This window comes from Eublepharis macularius, chromosome 8, assembly GCF_028583425.1.
Source record: "Eublepharis macularius isolate TG4126 chromosome 8, MPM_Emac_v1.0, whole genome shotgun sequence".
NCBI lineage: Eukaryota > Metazoa > Chordata > Lepidosauria > Squamata > Eublepharidae > Eublepharis > Eublepharis macularius.
The window spans coordinates 141,224,100-141,245,864 of record NC_072797.1 but is presented as its reverse complement, the minus strand read 5'-3'; the positions used below and the strand labels follow the sequence as shown (position 1 = coordinate 141,245,864).

The 21,765-nt window shown below is 47.5% G+C and overlaps 1 protein-coding gene across 1 annotated transcript in view; it reads left to right on the top strand.

Moving 5' to 3' along the window:
- ELP1 (elongator acetyltransferase complex subunit 1) overlaps positions 1 to 21,765 on the top strand; it is a 73,805-nt gene that overhangs the window by 50,793 nt on the left and 1,247 nt on the right. The window contains exons 26-36 of the mRNA XM_054986398.1: positions 2,255 to 2,378; positions 4,968 to 5,065; positions 5,701 to 5,902; positions 7,308 to 7,369; positions 8,379 to 8,441; positions 8,545 to 8,605; positions 11,279 to 11,392; positions 12,478 to 12,592; positions 13,995 to 14,122; positions 15,877 to 16,031; positions 17,204 to 17,282. Of these exons, the coding sequence (XP_054842373.1) occupies positions 2,255 to 2,378; positions 4,968 to 5,065; positions 5,701 to 5,902; positions 7,308 to 7,369; positions 8,379 to 8,441; positions 8,545 to 8,605; positions 11,279 to 11,392; positions 12,478 to 12,592; positions 13,995 to 14,122; positions 15,877 to 16,031; positions 17,204 to 17,282 (1,201 nt within the window). The remainder of the gene's footprint in view (positions 1 to 2,254; positions 2,379 to 4,967; positions 5,066 to 5,700; positions 5,903 to 7,307; positions 7,370 to 8,378; positions 8,442 to 8,544; positions 8,606 to 11,278; positions 11,393 to 12,477; positions 12,593 to 13,994; positions 14,123 to 15,876; positions 16,032 to 17,203; positions 17,283 to 21,765) is intronic.

The following is a 21,765-nucleotide window of genomic DNA, read 5'->3' as shown; positions in this document are numbered from 1 at the left end:
ATGCTTTTCAGATACCCTGGTCCCCGGGGCTCTTTTATGCCTTCCCGCCCTTTCCGCTCCTGCACAAGGTCCTCTCCAGGGTCAGGGCCTTCAGCGCCCACTGTATCCTAATTGCCCCACAATGGCCTCGCCAGGATTGGTTCCCTCTCTTGCTCTCCCTTTCACGGGGGCGCTGCCTGGCGCTGCCGCCGGCCCCGGACCTATTAGTCAGGGACGGGGTCAGGCACCACAACGTGGCAGTCCTGAGTCTGGCTGCCTGGCTCCTGTGCGCCCCGGAGTAGGCCTCTCCTCGGAGGTCCTTAAGGTCATTCTAAATGCCCAGAAGCCGTCTACCAGGCTGTCCTACCAGAGGAAGTGGTCACGTTTTTCCCGCTGGTTGGCCCCAAAAGAGGTCTCTCCTTTTGATTGCCCTTTGCCTCTGATTCTCGACTACCTCCTGTATTTGTGCTCGCAGGGTCTAGCCTTCTCGAGCGTTAAAGTCCACATGGCTGCAATCTCTGCTTTCCATGAGCAGATTGATGGAAAGACCGTTTTTACCCACTGGCTTTCCAAGCAGTTCCTGAAGGGCCTGTTCAAGACCTTCCCTCCTAGGGCCCCTCCCATTCCTCAATGGAGTCTGTCCCTGGTTCTCTCCCAACTAATGCTCCGGCCCTTTGAGCCTCTGTCCACTTGTCCCCTGCCTTTGCTCACACAAAAGGTGGCCTTTCTGGTGGCGGTCACGTCCTCTTGACGTGTTGGGGAGCTGTCTGCCCTGCGGTGTGACCCTCCCTTCCTGCAGTTTTTCCCTGGTATGGTCATGCTCCACACTAGCATGGCATTTCTGCCCAAGGTGGTCTCCAAATTTCACTTACAGCAAAAGGTGTTCCTCCCTTCCTTTTTTCCAACACCCTCATCCCCAGGGGAACGGGCACTGCACACTTTGGATGTAAAACGTGCTTTATTGTTTTATTTGCATCGCACCAAGTGTTTCAGGAAGTCTCCTGCCCTGTTTTTATGTTACTCTGGCCCTCGAAAGGGCTCACCTGCCTCTGCCCAGTCCATCTCTCGCTGGATTGTGTCTACGATTAAACTTTGCTATCAGCATTCTGGAGTCCAGTGTCCCTTGTTGGTTACCGCTCATTCCACTCGAGCGCAAGCTGCTTCTGCTGCCTTCCTGCGAGGAGTGCCACTCCGGGACGTCTGCCAGGCTGCGACATGGTCCATGGCGGACACTTTCATCAAACATTATTCTGTGGACGTGCATGCACGGCGTGAATCAGCTGTTGGCACGGCTGTCCTGCAGTCTTTGTTCAAGTAGACACTCACACCCGCCCCCATTGGTGAGATGCTAGTTACTCTCCCCATGTGGGGCTGCTCAGAAGGACGAAGACGATAAACAGGGTTTCTCACCTGTAACTGTTGATCGTCGAGTCTCTTCTGTGCAGACACACATTCCCTCCCACCTGCCCCACTGTGAGTGTTTGGTTAATTGAATTTCTCCGGTGGCTCAGGTGAACTGAGGGAATGCCGGGGACGTTCGGATATATATGCATTCAAAATTGGCAGGAACACCGGCACGCATGCGCGGTGGATCCGAACGTCCCCTTCACATCTCTAAAAGCTAGAAAAATCTTTTCCGCGGCCGGCCTGCACCTGCGCAGTCCCAATGTGTGTCTGCACAGAAGAGACTCAACGATCAACAGTTACAGGTGAGAAACCCTGTTTTTCTTGTGCCTCAGAGAAGCTTGGGAATTTTTCTCTGAGGAATTTAGCAGAGAATTAAGCAATACTGTACTTGGAAGTAAATCCTGTAGGTTTCACTGGGACTTCCAAGAAAGTATGTTTGGGATGGTAAAATGGCTTTGCAGATTATTCCCTTGGAAAGCTACACATTCAGCGAATCTGAAAAAAAAGTTCCCATCCTCAAACTCTCACATTATTTCAGTGTTGTCCGGTGCTGTTTTGTTCTCCTGCCTTCTGCTGTTCCTAGGTGCGATTTTCCGATTTTGTCGTCCCTGTCCTTGACTTCATTTGCCCCCTACTGTTTTTTAATGTGATTGACTGTGCTGACCCACCTGATCTTGTTGGTGAGGTTATGCAATGTCCTCATATAAGGGATCGTCTTGTAGCGTCATCGTGATTGAGCTAACTTTCATTGGTAAAGGGTGTAAGCAAATGGCTATTCCTCTTTTCTTTGACACCATGGCAACTATGGCTCAGTCTTTTCCCAAATGTCGAATTTTTACTCCATACCTTCCTTCTTTGTTTTCCGCAGGATCCTAAGGAATATCTCCCATTTTTAAACCAACTAAAGAAAATGGAAAGTAATTACCAGAGATACTGTATAGACAAACATTTAAAGAGATACCCGAAGGCTCTTGGTCACCTCAGTAAATGTGGTACGTAGAGATATACATTTTCCAGAAACTTTGATGAAACATTTTTTTCCCTTGGGGTAAGGGTGGGATGGAGATCTCCTTTTTTGAAGGGAGGGGATCCAAATATATACAAGACTTACTTTTCTTATCAAACTGAAACTTATTTTGCTGATTTAGTAACATGAAGTTCTTAACTCGGTATTAGCAGATTTGACATATGTGTCAAATTAAAAGGTATGAATGTCTTAGTTTTGTTCAAAGGAATATATTGAAGGCTGGAGAGAGAAAGCTGCAAGGTGCTGCCTAAGCACGTAGATCTTAGTTTTTGCCCTCTGAGAAGTGGTGGGGAGGAGTTGAAATTTCAACCCATCCGTTTTGTAGTAAACAAGCAAAAAAAAGCTTGTTGTTTTGACTTGAGAGTCAGTATTTGCCTTTAAGAACTTATTAGCTGGCTTGGATACTTTCACAGTGCTGAAAACACTGGCCCCAGTATACATGAGAATTATAAGATGTACCGGATTGGATCCTGCAAGATTCTGTTGGTGCAATGAGTACAGACCCTCCCCCCCTCCACACACATCCAGCAGTTCTTTCCAGCACTGGGAAGGATGTTACGGGCCACGGGACCCATGCAGACTAACAGATGTGCAGCTGACGGGCTTGTGCTGAAGAGGTGGAATTGGGCACGTTGGTTCTGTCTTCTGCATGCGCAGTCTCCACTGATGCAAGTTGCAGGAGGGTGATTTGACAGCCCACACTCCATATCAGTCCATGCAGATCCTGCAACCTTGGGAATCAACTGGAAGGGACTCTTGCTGGGGGAATGGGAAACAGGGGAAGATCTACAGCTGTCAGCACCTTCCATTGGTGGATCACTGGATCCAACCCACCTGATGCACTAGTAGTTATGCACTAGTGTGTGTGCATGCGCGCACACATGTGCGTTCGTGCGTGCGTGCCGTCAAGTTGCCTCTGACTTATGGCGACTCTTTGAATGAAAGATCTCCAAAACATCCTATCATTAACAGACTTGCTTAGATCTTGCAAACTGGGGGACGTCACTTCTTTTATATGAATTTGTCACATGTAAACAATAAACATGTCCTTGACAAATGACGATACGTGTCTACAGGGGGCTTATCATCCTCTTTATTGCTGTAGATTGTTACAGAAAAGTCTTCATGCTATGAAGTTCTTAGAAATATTTCACTTGTTGCAAAATATTTCATACAGGTTTTTTCCCCCCCGTGTTCCTCAAATATAAAGGCATAGTAGTCCGTGTTTTCAGTAAGATGGGTCCTTGGCTCCAGCTGCCAGGGGGGAAATGTTTTTAAAAGTGGCACCATACCAACAGTGCAGCATCACTTCTGGCTAATTCCTGAAAGTGACATCATGTCGCTGGCGTGACACCGATGTGAGATTTTCTTACAAACTTTTGGCCAAATCCTAGAGGGTCATGTTGACATCATGCCAGCAAGATGTTGTCACTTCTGGTGTTCAACAGAAGTGCTTCTTGCCGTTGGCGCAACATCATTTCCCTCTGTTCCCACTCCTCCCCTCTCATCCCACTGGTGGCCAGCGCATGGCTGGCAATCCTGTTTCCCGGGTACACTGTGCCACATAAGGCAGCCTTTTTTACTTTGGGAGGAGCGAGAGGGCAGCAGGGCATCAGCATTACTTCTTTCTATGGCTAGACCCTTCTTGCGGTCTTGATCCTCACATAATATTTACAGTGCAGATAGCAGCTGAACTGTTGAAGCGAATTTCCTTTAATTTTAGACCCTTTCCATCTCCTTTTAGACATATTCAACTTTGGTCACTTTCCCTCCTCTAAATATAGTGTGTTAATTTATCCATAGTGGCTAAACTTGTCACCTGTACCTCTAGGAAAATAAATGTAGATGCCTTTCTCTCCTCTTTGTCCTCAAAATGACTTGCATAATCTTCCTTAAGCTATATTTTAAAACACACAACAACAACAATAATGCTTTAAAAATGGTACTGACACATACAGCCAAAGCCAGAAAAAGTCTTTGCAAAATAATGCTGGTACAAGCTATAAATAAGAGAGGGACAGGGTAAAGCGATCTCTTCAGGGGAAAGGGAAATCCATAGCATGGGCCCCACAGCAGAGAAGGCCCTGCAGTCAAATGAAGGAAGATAAACCTAAGAAAAATAACATGCTGTCCAGCCCCAGTTAAACTCTCTTAAATTGCATTGATTCTCTTAAATTGCATGGATTTTGATGAGTTAAACACCAAAACTATGGCAGGCGCCCATGGGTCATCCTTGGTGTTATCATGGTGGGGGTTTTTTGGCCCCTTTAGATACCGGACACATAGTTTAATGAGATTATTCCTTCCCTCCCTCACCTTCCCCTACAAGCTGGTTTGAGGATTGAAATACTTTGTGTTGGTTTCCAAATGGTTAAAAAGTTGTTTTGGTTGACCACAAACTGAAATGCTTGTTCCTGGACTCCTTAACGACAAAGACTGTATGATGTCACCCGATTCGATCCCGCCGGAACCTAGTCCAGGGCAGCTTGTTCTCATGCATGCCGCGTTCCGTTTACTCGTCCTCACAAGGAAGTGTCTTTGTTTGCCTCGTCAGGGGCGGAGCATTTCCCAGAGTTCCTGAACTTGGTGAAGGACCAGAGTTTATATAAGGAAGCCCTGAAGCTGTACCTGCCGGACACTCAGGAGTACAAGGTGGGTGAAGCATGTGTGATTTTTTTTTAAAAAAATTGGATCTGCTTTTACAGGGTCTCAGATCACAGAGTCTGGTTTCCAAAGAGGACGTGTGTGAAGGGTTCCTCAGTGAGAAGCTCAGGAAGCAGCATGGCTGAGAGCGCAGGGCGCAGATGTTCTAAACCAAGAACGGCAGACGAATTCTCCTGAAAGAGCTGCTCATCTCCCCCCTCTGTGTGCAGCTGTACGGTCATGTTGAACGTTTGCTAAGTGTATCGATGATGCCCAGCAAGCCTGGCGTATGTCTGCATGTACTTTGGAACGTTTCCCAGAAACCTCTTGCAATGTGCAGGACAAACAAACTGTGGTTCCTTGACAGACAAACCAGTCTTGCTCTGCTAAGCAATCATCTGTCTTAGGCTGATTCCGCACTCATTGGATAATGCACTTTCAATGCACTTTATCAGTCGTTTGAGGTGGGTTTTTTGTTCCGCACACAAAAAAATCAATTCCAACTGATCTATAAAGAGGATTGGAAGCGCATTATCCAACATGTGCGGAATCACTCACAGTTTCATGATCCTTGGGTCAGATAAAAGTCGCAAATACCTCTCTTCTCGTCTCAGTTTTACTTTGTTTGTGACTCCATCTCACAGACCCTCAGTGATGCCTACGGAGAGTATTTGATCGAGAAGCACCTCCCTGAAGAAGCGGGGCTGATCTTCTTCCGCTGCGGTGCGTTTCAGAAAGCGCTGGGTGCCTATCTGATCAGTGGGAACTGGAAGCAGGCCCTCTGTACGGCAGCTGCGCTTCATTACACAGAAGATCAGCTGGCTGGTCTGGCAAGGAACCTAGCAGGTGAGCATCCCTTTCTCAGGACGGGGAGGGGCCACAGCTCAGTGGGAAAGCAGCTGCTTTGAGTCCGGTAGGTCCCAGGCTCAATGTGTAGCACCTCCAGTTAAAAGGATCGGGGAACAGTTGATGTGGAAGCTGTCTCCGTCAGGCCCTGAAGGGCTGCTGCCAGTCTGAGCAGGCAACACTGCCCTTGACAGGCCAAGAGTCTGACTCGTGTCTTCTGAGCTGTGTGTTCAGTAAGCCTCTCCTTTTGCATCACTGTCGCATCCAAGAATCTGCCGCTCATTTGTTTTCTCTTTACTACTTTACAACTCACTCCTTCCCCTCCCTCAAAATGGTCACTGCAAATGTACAAAAACAGGAAATATTTAAATACTCCATGCCCCATAGCAAGCTGCTCTTGAAACCTGGGGGAATTTCAGGACAAGGTTACGCTACATTAAATGGGTTCAGTTTTATCCAGAGCAGAAAATTGGCATCCTGCTGAGTTTTGTGCGAGCCCCCTGAATATACCGCTTCTGTCTGCTGCCGGCCTGAATGAGCAGAACCCTGTTGTGGGCAGTGTCGACTTGGTGAGTCGGAAGGTTTGGAGGCCAAAAGTAAGCATGAAAATGCTTGTTTTGATTTTAGAGAGGGCGGCAACATCCACAGTTGTTGGCTGTTCCTGTTGTTGTGCTGTGTAGCAATTACTGGCAACTGGATTGTCAGGAGAATCCAATTGCCTCGCTGTCCCACGGAGACATGCAGATGCAGCCTCATCTGTATTTTAATCTTCGGATGTTTTTAATTTATGGTCTTAAGTGGTATGAACTATCTGATGTAATTTTAACTTTGTGTGTAAATTGTGATCCGCCCTGAGCCTGCTGTCGTGGGGAGGGTGGAATACAAATCTAATAAATTAAGTTAAATTGAATTTTTCCTGTGACCTGTCTGTGCTGAGTCTCCATGCCTGTTCTTCCTTCCCTCTTCGTTTTTGTTCTTCCTTCCCTGCTCTTAATTTTTGTCAGATCTCCACCCCTCTTCCCCCAAGTTCTTTCAAAGCGTGAATTGTAGAGCCAGAATTGGTGATGCAAATGTAATCTAGATAGTGAGTTCGGTTTGCATAACCCTATGCAAAGAGCATCAGTTGCCATGGTGACGAATTTATATGCTCAGATAGGGAGAAGATGGTTACAGCTCACGTTAATGTGCAGCAATGTGTTGTTTTCTGTCAAGATGAATGAAATTCCCTCCTGTTAACTTGATCTAGCCTTAGGGACAGTTTCTTCATGATGGATAGGGGCTTACGTACAAGGTGGAAGACAGAGCTCTTGATACAGTCAAGTGGTGCGCAGGCAGAACTCGGCTCCTCAAACCACACGATCTCTTTACCTTTGCACTTACATCAAATGTTCTCCTTTTTGTTTAGGGAAATGTATTGAGAAAAGAAAGTTTGGTGACGCAGCAGTACTCCTGGAACAATACGCCAAGGTATAGCCGCCCCCCGCCCGCCCTCCCCCCCCGCCGTCCCGGTACTTCTCATCCAAATTCCCAGCCTAGAGTTTACTGCCACCCAGTTTCCCTTGCTTGATCTGCCGGGCACTAGCTTCTGGCACACATACTCCCGACTATAATTTCAGTAGGCTTAGACTAGAGTAATTCACAAAAGACCAGGGCCGGTCTTTTGCACGCCAGGCAATCCTAGGCAATCGTCTAGAGTGCCAGAGTTGAAGGGGCAGCAAATAGGCTGCCCAGGGCTTTTTTTCAGCAGGAACGCAGTGGAACGGAGTTCTGGAACCTCTTGAAAATGGTCACATGGCTGGTGGCCCCGCCCCCTGATCTCCAGACAGCGGGGAGTTGAGATTGCCCGCCGCGCTGCTCGGCGGCGCGGAGGGCAATCTCAACTCCCCTCTGTCTGGAGATCAGGGGGCGGGGCCACCAGCCATGTGACCATTTCTCCAAGGGCAACCCCACTGAGTTCCACCACCTGTTTCCCCAGAAAAAAAACCCTGAGGCTGCCCAATTGCTGGCCCACTTGTAGCATCAGAGTCTAGCACAGCAAGCAACAGACCTGGGCATCTCCCTCAGCCCCCGTGGGCGGCTGGCAGGGAGCCTGCCCCTTCTCACCCTCCCTCACTCCATCAGGTGAAGGTGGGGGGCTGGCCCTCTTCCTCGTTGCCTTGCTGTGGCTGGGGGTGGGGAAGAGGTGGGTGGTGGCTTCCTTCCACACTGCTGGTGTGGGCAAGGAGGGGGACGCTGCCTTACCACGGCCACTTGTACTGGCTGAGGGGAAGGGGCAGATGCTGCTTTGACACCGGGCGTGGGTCAGGATGGTGGGAGGTGGGGGCTTGGGCACCTCAGCCTACGGTGTCAAAGGGCCTCGGGTTGGCCCTGAAGGTTGGCACTGTTAGGTCTGCAGTCCTGGACCTCCCTTTGCCCTTGCCAGAGTGAATGATGAGTTTGCAGAAGGTTAGTGAATGCTTTATTTCCTCTTCTCCAGGATTACGAAGAAGCCGTTCTCATCCTCTTGGAAGGGGCTGCCTGGGAGGAAGCTTTGAGATTAGTAAGGCCCTTAAAAACTGCAGCTCCCTTCCCAGTGTGAAAGAGTGGGTGTCTGTCACTTGGTAGCATTTCTGATGCAGCCGTTACTTTTTTCCCTCTTCTAGATTTACCGATACAACAGAACTGACATTGTGGAGACCAACGTCAAGCCATCTCTGCTAGAAGGTACGATTCCTCCTTTACTTGCTTCTGGATGTGCAAGGCCAATGGGGATCCAGAGGATGTAGCAAGTTGTAATCGGGTGGGGAAACTGAAAGCAATTGAGATTAGTCCCAGTGTAGTATAAAGGTTAGTCAAACTAGGATCTTGGAGATCCAGGTTCGAATCTCTGTTGTGCCATGGAAGCTTGTTGGGTGAACTTTTGGGCAAGTCACTCTCTCTGAGCCTAATCTTCCTTACAGGGTTGTTGTGACAATAAAATGGAGGAAGGGAGAGTAATGCTGTAAGCTGCTTCAGGCCCACTTTTGGAAGAAAGGCAGGTCGGGGTATAGATGGAATAAATAAGTAAAATATGATGTAGGAGTGTTACTAAGCAAGTAGACATGGGCACGGACTGGGAAAAAGCCACACATCGTCAGTCCATGATCTGTCGCGTTTCACAAACCATGGACCATTCACGGACCTGCCCCGGTCCATGGGTCCGTGGTCCATCACTTCCAGGGGCCCTAGAACTGCCCCCTTCATACTTAGAGATGTCAAACTCTCAGTGTGTCTTCAGCAGGGTCTCCTCCAGCCACCCTCCAAGTTTGGTCAAGATTGCATTTCGAATGTCCGAGTTACAGACCCCCAAAGCGGCCACTCCCAGGAAATTTGCATTGCATTGGCTTGCAGCAATTGGCAGAGCCCTAGGCTAGCCCAACACCCGACAATGAAATAAGAATTGAAAAGGGGAAAAAATGAGACACAAGAGTGAGCCCTCAAGGAGACCAATAACCTTGCCCCCAGAGCTTGACTGCAGCTCTGATACTGAGCTGTGTCACAGCTCTAGGGTATCCCACCAACCCACAATCAAATAAGAATTGAAATAAAAAAATATTAAACAGAACAGTATTAAACAGTATTAAACAGAAGAGTGAGCCCTCAGCCGAGGAAACCCAATAAGCTTGCTCCCACCCAGAGCCTTGCTGCAACACAAGCCCCAAGCCTCCCTCTGGCACAATCCGAAAAAAACTCCCACAACAATAAACAACAATAACAACATTCATTTTATATGCCGCCCTTCAGGACAACTTAATGCCCACTCAGAGCGGTTTACAAAGTATGTTATTATTATCCCCACAACAAACACCCTGTGAAGTGGGTGGGGCTGAGAGAGCTCCAGAGAGCCGTGACTAGCCCAAGGTCACCCAGCTGGCTTCAAGAGGAAGAGTGGGGAATCAAACCCGGTTCTCCAGATTAGAGTCCTGCGCTCTTAACCACTACACCAAACTGGCTCTCACACCAAATGGGCAGTTCCTCCGAGCCGGCGGTAACCAGCTGGAAAGTGAAACCGCTGCTCTGCACTGTGTCTTATATACTAAACACTCACATAGAGAATAATGGGAGCTCTCTGGTTGGCAGTCAGAGCTGCCTATCAAGGTTTTCAGGGTAAGATTGGTGTGTTTCAATGGCAGCAGAAGGTCTTCTGGTAGCTCCTATGTTGCCTAGGAAATTGATTGCTCAGCACCGGGATGTCTGGTTTCATGGACCAATGGATTGATAGACTGGCCAAAATTTGTGGCGTCAGTGAAAAAAAGGTGTGTCCCACAACCTGCTGGCTCGCAAACGCCGAACCGGCCCAGTCCATGTAAAACGTTGGTCCGTTTTTCGGTCCATGCCCACCTCTATAAGCAGGTTTTAACTTTGGGGATGTTTCAGATGTGCTGCAATGGCACATGGTACAGTTCTTGTTGTACCACTTCTGACCATAGACGGTGCATCTTTTAATGATTTGGTTTGGGTTTTAGAAAATCCCTCTCCCTATGAATGGAAAGCTAGTAAGTATGTCAAGAAAAAGACTAGGCTAAAACTCTGCTTCCTGATGTGCTGGCTTTTCATGTTTAGGATTTTTTTTAACACAAAAGGGTATTGTCACTTTATACCTATGTACAATGATATTTCTCATGAAGCAGAGTTTGTACAACTTCTCCTTGCTGCTCTAACCCCATAGTTTCTTAACTCCAAGCATCAGAATTCATGACGGGCAAAGGCAAAGACTAAATAAATGACTAACTTGTGGAATTCACAGTCAGTAGACATAGTGATCGCCCACAAACATAGCTGGCTTGAGAACGGGATTGAGAAGATTTATGGAGGAGAGGTCTCTCAGTGGCTACTGGCCATGGCAACTAAAGGGAACCTCCCTAGTCAGGGGCAGTCATCCTCTGAATCTGAGTGTTAGGAGGTAACCCCCAAAAGAAGGTCTTAATCTCAGAGCCCAGTTTGTTAGCCCTCAGGACAGCTGGCTAGCCACTGTGTGAAAGAGAATGCTAGACTAGATGGACAACTGGTAGGGTTGCCAACGTACAGGTGGGGCCTGGAGATCTCCCGGAATTATAACTGATCTCCAGACTACTTAGATTAGCTCCCCTGCAGAATCTATGGCATCCCATGCCCACTGAGGTCCCTCCCTCCCCAGGCACCACCCACAAACCCCCGAGAATTTCCCAAGCTGGACCTTTACCACCAGTCTCATCCAGCAGGGTTCTTATATTATGAGGTTTAAGCGTAAGGTGGAAAGTGGAGCTTTCAGTATGTTAAGTGATGCAGAGGCATAACCGCCTTCATCAGACAGGATGAATGTGCCTGCTTCATTCAATGGATAACGTAGCACCTTTTCCATTGTTTTCACTACTTTAGCCCAAATAAATCATTTGGAGTTCTTGGAGGCTCAGAAGGTGGCATTTTCTCACCACCAGAAGCGCCTTTCCGTGGTCCGGAAGCTGAAGGAGCAAGCCCAAAACGAACAGCAGGGTATGGACTTTTTCACAATGCTGATTAATAGAGTGCCTGGGCAAAGCAGTGAGCCGGGATTTCGTGACGGCTGCTGAGCTCAGGCCGGAAGACTGAGGGACAAATTGCAGCTCTGAAGCAAGCTGTTTCCTCTCAGGTTCAAGTTGTGGCACCCATGTCGAATCACTATGGAAAGTCACGTTTTCCTCAGTTTGGGACTGCCATTTGCAGTTCTCCTTTAGCTACTTATATCATGGATTCCCTCAGTGATCTCTCCTTCCTGCCCAATGTTTTGTTTGAAATGTTTTAATTGTTTTTATGTCTTTGTTCCCTGACCTGGATAGCCCAGGTGAGCCTGATCTGGTCAGATCTCAGAAGCTAAGCAGGGTCTGCCTTGGTTAGCAGTTGGATGGGAGACCTCCAACGAAGACCAGAGTTGCAGAGGCAGGCAATGGCAAACCACTTCTGTTCGTCTTATGCCATGAACCCCCCGCCCCTAGGGGTTGCCATAAGTCAGCTATGATTTGATGGCTGTCTCCACCACATGTCTTTGTATTTTTTTAGCTCTGATTTTTAATTGCTACATTGATATGCTGTTGCTGTTTTGATTTTAAATAGTATAAAATGCGTTTTAATATGTATGTCTTAATTTGTTTGCCTCCTTGGTGGCCCTTATAAGGCCCTTCGTTATATAAATAAATAAAAATACTTGACGCAGTTGTTTTGAGGGGAAACGAAGGAGGGAATATTGAAGAATTGTACCCTCTCAAAGTGTTCTAGAATTAATAAAAAGCTGAGAGCAGGCCTTTTTTTCTAGGAAAAGAGGTGGTGGAACTCAGTGGGTTGCCCTCAGAGAAAATGGTCTCATGGCTGGTGGCCCCGCCCCCTGATCTCCAGACAGAGGGGAGTTGAGATTGCCCTCCGCGCCAACTCCCCTCTGTCTGGAGATCAGGGGGTGGGGCCACCGGCCATGTGACCATTTTCAAGAGGTTCCGGAACTCCGTTCCCCCGCATCCCTGCTGAAAAAAAGCCCTGGCTGAGAGGGGGAAAAAACCTCAGAAAGGCGAGGAAAGTCTCCTGCTGACTCAGATGATCGGCTTTTACAGACCTGGAAGCCCCGCACTGCCCCGAGTCAGACCTCTTTTCTGATGCCAGCAGCGTGGTGACGACTGCCAGCGAAGCAAGTTCCAAGTATTCCCACAGTAACTCAAGAATATCTGCGTACGTATCTTGCTTTCATGGGAACTTGGTCACCAGTCCATCTTACTTTCCTGGTCTCATGTTTTGGAATCAGGCACAAAACGGGAGGTTTCATAAAATGTTAGGCATTTGAATGCCAATATCGTAGGGGCTGTTGTTTCCAAAGGAATGGGAGAAAATCAGTTGTGGCTCTTTGTTTTGGGGACATGATGATTTGGGGAAGAAGCTAGTGGACGTAAGGAAACACATGGGTGGGCACCACATGGGAGGTCACTGCCTTATATATTCCTATCTGTATCTGGGTATTGGGGCAGCCTTTCCCCCAAAAGCACTTTCTTGAGGCTACTAGTGTGCCTACAAAACCGTTTCACCTAAGTTTCAAACATTGTCAGAAGTATTCCACATTTTAAAGGAACTCACTGAGGGATGTATGTATTGCCTCAGGCACGGCCAGGTGCCTGCGCTCCACAGATACAGGAGCCTTTTAACTAGGAGATGCTGCTGGATTTATATGGTCTGATCATACATGGAAGGTTTGGTTTTGTTGCTAAATGTACTCTCAGCTCAGGACCAAGATTTCCCAAGAAAATACCAAAGGTGGGTTGGCCGTCTTTGAACTTTTCCAGATAAATGGAAGTAGAAGTCCTGTTGCTAAACTTCCTTGTTTTATGCTTTACCTAGGAGTTAAATCTTCAGAGGTGGGGCAAAGCAGAGAAGACTAGACTGCAGCAGGCATTTGTGAATGTAGACAATGACTTCTTAAGAGGGCCAGATGCATTGCAATAACTTGAGGTGCAGGCTCAGGTCACTAGATACTCCCTGCACATAGAAAGAAAACTAGCATTATAGGGAAGAAGCTAGATAGAACCCTAGCATGTTAATTTTCTTTCTCTTGCTTTCTTTCTTTCTTTCTTTCTTGCTTTCTGCATAAAGGAACATTCAGTTGTGATGAGATCCCACCTGCAGAGCAAAATGACACACCCAAACACATCATTGGGAACTAATGTAACCAGGGCTTTTTTTCAGCTGGAACACGAGGGAACGGAGTTCCGGCACTTCTTGAAAATGGTCACATGGCCGGTGGCCCCGCCCCCTGATCTCCAGACAGAGGGGAGTTGAGATTGCCCTCTGCGCCGCTTGGCGCGGTGCAGAGGGCAATCTCAACTCCCCTCTGTCTGGAGGTCAGGGGGCGGGGCCACCGGCCATGTGACCATTTTCTCCGAGGGCAACCCGCTGAGTTCCACCACCTCTTTTCCCAGAAAAAAAGCCCTGAATGTGACCAACCCAGTTGGCCTATATGTGAAGCCCATCAAGTGCTACTAAACACGCCTTCTCACCCCGATTCTCCTCTTATCTCCCCCACCCGCAAGCAACTGCCATTAGCTTTGCTGTCCATGTTAATGGGGTATCTCATCTGTTCTAGACGTTCTTCAAAAAACCGTCGCAAGGCGGAACGCAAGAAGCACAGCCTGAAGGAAGGGAGCCCCCTGGAAGACGTTGCCCTTTTGGAGGCTTTAGGGGAAGTCGTCCGGAGTGTCGACAGTCTAAAAGGTGGGTCACAGAGGCTCCCTGAGCTGAAGGACAAGACTGCTGATCCTGGAGATGGCTGTTTGGGGAAAGAAGAGTCAGAGCTAGCAATCACCTCCAGAGAGAATCTAAGGGGAGAGGCCCAAGGTCACCAAGCGTGTTTCCATTGCAGAGCAGGGATTTGAACCTCATCTCCAGCTTCTAGTGCTGCACTCCAAGCACGACATCACCCTGGTTCCACAAGACCACATATCCAAAAATGCACCCCCCCCCCAATCACCTGATAAGTTGGTATCCAAAAGTTCTCGGATGCCTGAATATGGAGGAGACAAAGGTCTAGCTTTACTCTCCCCAAACAGTCTTCACAGTTCTTGATAAGAAGTCAGGGTGGTGGAAACCAACCAGTCCCACAAGGAGCTTTCTTACGGGGTCAAGAGTCAAAACTGTCAGAACCGGAAGGTGGATCATCAGTGCCAGAGTAGCAAAGCTACCACCAGCCTCTTTGGTTCCTCAGCTTGAGACCAAGAGGCAAACCCTCGGGTCTTACTGGGTATTAAGTAAAAAAAGCCAGCCATACAAGGTAGACCGCTTTGCAGGCTGAGTCCTACAAAACAATTATTCGGGTATCTGTGGCAAGTCGGCCAGGGTTCTGGATTCAGATTGGAGCACTGAAGCCCAAATGACTCCACAAGGATATGATTAATAGTTTATTAAAAGAAGTGCAGGAGAATACAATTAAAAAAAGCTAAATAACTATCCTAATAATACTGTAGATGCTGTCCATCCTAAACCAGCTGTTACCTTTCAGCTAGAGTCCAGGCATGGCTTCCAAGTCCAGAGAACAAGATGGTGTATGGCTCACAAGGGTCTGTCACCAGCCATCCCGAAAGGCAGATGTGATAGGATGGATCTAGGATGAGGGTTCAAACTTTATGGCTACCTGCCCGCACTATGGTCTGACTGGCTCGACCAGTCAGTGAGTGGCTCGCTGTTAAGGGATTTTTTTTTTAAGGGCCTCTCACCTAATGCCCTCTGTGTGAGCACAACTGAAGCTGAACACGCACACAAGAGGCAAATTTGCCTCAGTGGCAGATTTTCTCCCTGGCTTCTGGAATTAAAACTACAGGTCAGCTCAGTCTTGCAGTGAGGAAAGTTCCTTTTAACTATAAACTTTTTCTTTTGTTTTCACTTTCCAACTAAGATTTTCACCTTGACAGTGTTATTTCCCAGAAGAAATTCAAACCCAGGACAAAATTATGACTCCAGCATTGAAATATTTATATTACATTAAGATCCAATTGTCCCGTCAATCAGACCCGCTGGGTGCTATGAATCCTGGGAAATGTAGTATTTGTTCTAACCTTTGACAAATAACCATTATTCTGTAAACAATCACTATTAAGGGTATTTAAAGCTCTCCAGTGCTACTGGTCTTTACACATGTCTCCTAGAAATGGAGAAATGTGTCTGGGGTTATTCCATGTAAGAAATAAACCCATTATTCCTCTATAATCACTGTGTTGGTGTCTTGAAATATATCTGGGTTAGTGGTAGTATAGGAATTACAAACTGGAAGCAAAAATTCCCTTAACACTCGCCTTGTGATAGCCCTCATGACCCTGGAAGAAATGCATATTCATTATGCCCATGCCTAAGAGAGAGAAGCAGAGATCTTTGGGGAGTGGAAAACACCATTACGGGCTTAGTTTGTTACTCCCATGCTCAAATCAGCATAGTTTTAAATCTGTAATGATTGGGATATCTTGTTCCTCCCTCAGGTGAGGTGCACAGCCTTCTGAAGTATTTAGTTCTCTTTGGCTATGATGGACACGCCCAGGAATTGCAGCAATCCTTTCAGGAAACCCTTCACTTGTTGGAGCACTCCTTCCCTGAAATTTGGAGTTCAGATGTGCAAGTGTTCCCAGCTAATCCAGTAAGAATCTTCTGTTCCCGTCTTTATGTTTGTGGTGTGGGGCAGAGGCCCCCCTGTCTCGTTGAGTCTGTGGGCACCTGAGGATTTTGAGAAAGGGGAATGAGTGCCATCTCAAAATGGCTGCCACAGAGGGCAGTCACAAAATGGGGTGCCATGGGGTGCGGGCAACAAACTCAAAATGTTGGGAGGTTTGCAAGCCAAGCACTGCCTATAATGGAGGCAGCTGTTTCCCAGTGGATGCTCCCTGCAGATGCAAAGGTGACACTGCCTCAGATCTTCTGAAACTCCTATTGCTTATGGTTGCCAACTCCAGTCTGGGAAGTTTGTGGAGATCTGAGGGTGGCGCCTGTGGAGGGGACAGTGATTTCACCTACCATCTATGATATACCTCAGAGTCTGCCCTCTGAAGCTGCCATTTTCTCCAGGGGAACTGATCTCTGTAGCCTGGAGATCAGCTGTAATTCCAGGAGAGCTCCAGGCTTCACCTGGAGGTTGGCAACCCTACAGTTGTTCCAAGGGCATAGACAAAACCTGGGGTTGGCTGTTTGCTTTGGAGAAGAAGTGCTTTGTCAAAGCAGCAGACAGGTGCCAGGAAACCTGTTGGTGGGCACCATGTTGGGGATTACTGATACACGGGTTCTGTTGGGACCCTCAAGCAGAAGCAAAGAGTAGAGCTGTTCTGACCCACCTTCTTTGGGTTCAACAGCCCACAATGGTTCACACCAGTAACCTGTTCTCTTTAAGGGGATGCCAAGTGTCCCTAAAATAACTGAAAAAGGCCTAGCAGGATAAGTAAATCGGTTGGTGTGGAAGGCTGATCTACTCACAAGTAAGCAGCAGTTGGGGATTGGAGAATAAGAAAGCAAAAAAAAACTTTGCCACCATCCAGGGGGAGACCCCTTGCTAGTCTGTTATAGGAAGAATAAAAGGGGGGGGGAAGAGTTGGGAGACCTCAATGAAGTTTGGAGTCCACTTCATTGGATGCATGCAGAGTGTCCTCAGCTTCATGCATCACATAGAACAATATTTATGTATTAGTTGAAACATTTATAACTCCTTGTAGTGATTTGTAAAAGATTCCAGGAAGTGTAACCAGACCTGGAGACAGCTTCAATTGTACTGAAAATACTGTCTTGCATTGCACGTGCTACTGCTGTTTCCTGCCATTTTAGGTTTTGGGCCCCGACTCAACGGCCAATAGCATTACAGCTGTTTACAACCAACAGAAGTGGGTGGCTCCTGCAGTACAAGGTGAGTGAGGAAAACAAAGCAGAGCGCAGATTTAGTGATACCGTATTTGCATCTGGTAATATAAATTGGGCCACAAGCCCAGCTTAAAAGTCTTCCTCCCAAATTGCAAGGGGAGCAGCTGCTACTGCTATATGGTATCGAGAAGCAAGTATTTTACATATGCTCAGAGGCACTCTTCTTTCTATTCTAAATTCGTTATTCAGGCTCTTTCCCTCCTTTCTCCCTCTTGCTGCGCATTTCTTTTCAGGCTGCGTGTCTGTTTATGACGTGGCTGTAACATCAAGTGATGACTTAGGAGCAGGTGACAGAACGTTGATAGACACACAAGGGCCGTTTGATGCCGCTAAATGAAGACTGTGTAGCAATTTGCTGGAAGCACAATTGAAACTAGGTTCCACTTAGCACTAATATATATATTTAGTGCTCCCATTAAAATCCATCCCCACTGGCAAGATCCTGCTATGTCTACTCAGAAATAAGTTCCCTACTCACCCTGTAATTCTGTTCCAGTGTGTTCAAGCTAATGAATTCCTTCCTGTTCATTTGTGGCTGGATGGTTCTCTCTCAACACTCAGGAATTCTGTTTAATTACTTGCAGGGGGCACGGGTATGAACAGGAAAAAAGTTCGGTTCGGTAATACCAAATTGGAAAAAAAAATCGGCATCCCCCGAATATCAAATTCATTCTCCAGTTCGGTTCAGTAAAGCAATGGTTCAGTAAAGCAAAATCGTTAAAATTCAGACATTGTTTCCTAAGGAAAACTTAATTCAGGGCTAGCTGGTGGCCTGGAGAGGTCCACTTTTCACCAAATTTGCAGGAGACCTACTCCTAACTGTCCTCTAATGACCCCCAAACTTTCGTAAAATTGGACCCTGGAGGTCCAAAGAAGGTGCCCCTACTCACTTCCAATCTCCATTATTCTCTATGTGGAAAACTGGGGGGGGGGCTATCTAGAGGGCTGGGGGTGGTATTTTGCAAGTAAAATCCTCCAAATTTTAAGCGGACCTATGCCTGAATGTCCTATAAAGACTCCCCAAGTTTCAGAGATATTGGACATTGAGGTCTAATTCTGTGGGCTGTTGAACAAGTTGCCCTCAGCCACTTCATTTGTTCCTATTGTGGGGAAAAAACTACAAGTTGACTCCCCCTGCAGTAGCACATGGGCCAAGCGCTCCAACAAACAGCCTCCTGAAGAACAACCACCAACAATAATTGAGTGCCAAACCAACCTCTGTGCCAACAGAAAACAGAACCTAGCAAAAATACCAACCAAACTTCTGTAAAGAAAGGGCAAGTCCCAACAACAGGGGAAAGCAGCTCCCCCCTCCAGAAGAACAAGTGAATTTAATAAAATTTACAGGAACTATAAAACACCAACCAGCAAATTACCCACAACAGGATAAAACAACCCTCCGCCCAAGAACAAGCAGCGAAATGAACAGTAAATATAACTTCAAAAGCCAGAAATCAAAGCCGCCCCCGCCCCGTACACAGAAGCCCAACCGAATCACGCTCCATATTCAGAAAAACAGTTTTTAAAATGCAAAGTAAAAAAAAAAAACTTCCTTGTCCCCTCCCCGCAAAGAGAAAAAACTCAGTGAGTCTACGACTCTCAGACCAGGCACCAGCAGAAGTCCTCGGTGCAGAAGGGCTCAGCACAGGCAGCCACCACCAGGAATCCACTCATGGGGCAGCAGGATCCAATCGCGGTCCGAAGCAGTCCGAGGTCGCAGGGGCCCGGCAGAATCAGGTTCAGTGGAGATGAGGTCAAGGGTAATTCGTTTAGTGGCTTCCGCAACTGGTTGCCCCCCCCCCCCAAATCTTTTATTGCCAACATGCACATTTCACTGCCGAGCTGCACCTGGCCAGTGTGCAAGCTCTCTTCTGCCTGTGCTCTAGTGGAGGTGAGGTGGGTCATGGGGAGCTAGTTAGTGGGTCCTGGGGCAAGACAGACGGGCCGCTGCTGACCAGTGGTGGGTTGCTCATAACTGAAGGTGGGTAGAGCCTTGCTGTTGTTGTTTTTTCCTCTTCCCCCAAGCTGTCTGCTTCGTCGGGGCTGGCTGTGCCTGACTGACCCACGGCACGGGCTATGTCTCTCAATCTCCAGCAGTTTAAAAAAGGCACTCTTCTTCTTGAGAATCCAATTAGCCGGAGGAGAGTCGCTGCAAAGATTGGCCATTAACTCTTTCCCTTTCCCCCTCCCTTTTGCCTCTGCCTCACTCCCCCCACATCTGATTGAAAAAGGCCAGAAGCAGAGTTTCTTTGCTGTCCTTTCTTAGCAAAGCAACAGCAGGAACAGCTCAGCCGCGCTTCCCGAATTTTATTGAATTAATTCAGTGCGCTTGAGGTCATTATTACCAGGGGTCATTTCATAGAAAAAGAGCTGGAGGAACTTATTAGCATAACTCATTAGCATATGCCACGACATCACCAGAAATGTGTCATTAGCATAACTGATTTGTATATGCCACACCCCATGATATCACCTATGCCTGTCTGACGGGGAGGGCGGTCTAGAAATGTAATGTAATAAATAATAAATAAATAAATCCTGTCTGTTTTGGACCCAATCCTGGCCATTCAGTGCCGAAAATGGCCGAAAAGGGGCCCAAGATGGTCAGGATCAGGCTGCTGCTGAGCGGGAGAGTGATCCACCACCCATCAGAGGCCCGATCCAGGCCGTTTCGGCCCAATCCAGGCTGAAACAGGCCTAAATGGCTGAGTCAGGTGGGCGGGGCTACCTGACATGTGACCTCTTTGTGGAACTGCGTTCCTGCGCGTTCCCCCTCAAAATGAGCCCTGGTTATTACTGAATTTATTCAGGAATACAGATCTAAGGTTGGTAATACTGAATTTTACTGAATCAGATATTCAGTAATTTTTACTGAATACCAAATCCGAATTGCACAGCCCGGGGGGAGGGGGGGGCCTTTGAGGAGTACTTTATTTTGTAGCCGGTCAATCACACCTCGGAATTTTTTATTGACTGTAGTAGCACAATTATAAAACAATGACATTGTCATTGGCAGACTATAAAGTGCAAAACTAATACTCAAGTGTCCTGCTCACAAGAGCTGATAATTTAGAATCATAGAGTTGGAAGGGGCCATACAGACCATCTAGTCCAACCCCCTGCCCAGTGCAGGATCAGCCTAAAGCATCTCTGACAAGTATTCATCCAGCCTCTTCTTGAAAACTGCCAGTGAGGGGGAGCTCACCACCTCCCTAGGCAGCTGATTCCGCTTTTGAACTACTCTGACCGTGAAAAAGTTTTTCCTGGTATCCAGCCGGTACCTTTATGCATGTAATTTAAGCCCATTGCTTCGCGTCCTACCCTCTGCTGCCAACTGGAACAGCTCCCTGCCCTCCTCCAAATGACAGCCTTTCAAATATTTAAAGAGAGCAATCATGTCCCCCCTCAACCTCCTCTTCTCCAAACTAAACATTCCCAAGGCCCTCAGCCTTTCCTCGTAGGGCTCAGTCTCCAGACCCCTGATCATCCTCGTCGCTCTCCTCTGCACCCTCTCGATTTTGTCCACATCCTTTTTGAAGTGAGGCCTCCAGAACTGCACACAATACTCCAGGTGTGGCCCCTTTGATACAACCCAGGATTGAATTAGCCTTTTTTGCCACCGCATCACACTGACTGCTCATATTCAGTTTACAGTCCACTCTTACCCCAAGATCCCTTTCACATATACTACTGCCCAGAAGTGTATCCCCCATCCAGTATTTGTGCTTCTCATTTTTGTGGCCTAGATGTAATACTGTGCACTTGTCTTTGTTGAATTGCATCCTATTCACAGCTGCCCACTTCTCCAGAGTATTCAGGTCTTGTTAAATTTTAATTCTATCTTCTTGGGTGTTTGCTACCCCTCCCAATTTGGTATCATCAGTAAATTTAATGAGCAGCCCTTCCACTCCTTCATCCAGATCATTGATAAAAATATTGAAAAGTACCGGGCCCAAAGCCGAGCCCTGCGGCACCCCACTGGACACCTCCCTCCAATCTGATGAAACGCTGTTGACCACCACTCTTTGAGTGCGGTCCTCCAACCAGTTCCCTATCCACCGAACTGTCCTATAGTCTACTCCACAGTCTTCCAGTTTGCCCATCAGAATGTCATGGGGGACCTTATCAAAAGCTTTACTGAAATCCAGATAAATCATGTCAACAGAGTTCCCCCGATCCAGTAAGCTGGTCACTCGATCAAAGAAGGAAACCAGGTTGGTCTGGCAGGATCTGTTAGGAACAAAACCAGGCTGACTTCCCTGGATCACTGAGCGGTCCTTCAGATGCTTACAGATTGATCCCTTTAAAATCTGTTCTAATATCTTCCCAGCAACAGAAGTCAGACTGACCGGCCTGTAGTTTCCCGGGTCATCCTTCCTCTCTTTCTTAAAGATTGGGATAACATTCACTCTTCTCCAATCTTGTGGCACATCCCCAGTCCTCCAGGAGGCCTTGAAGATGATGGACAG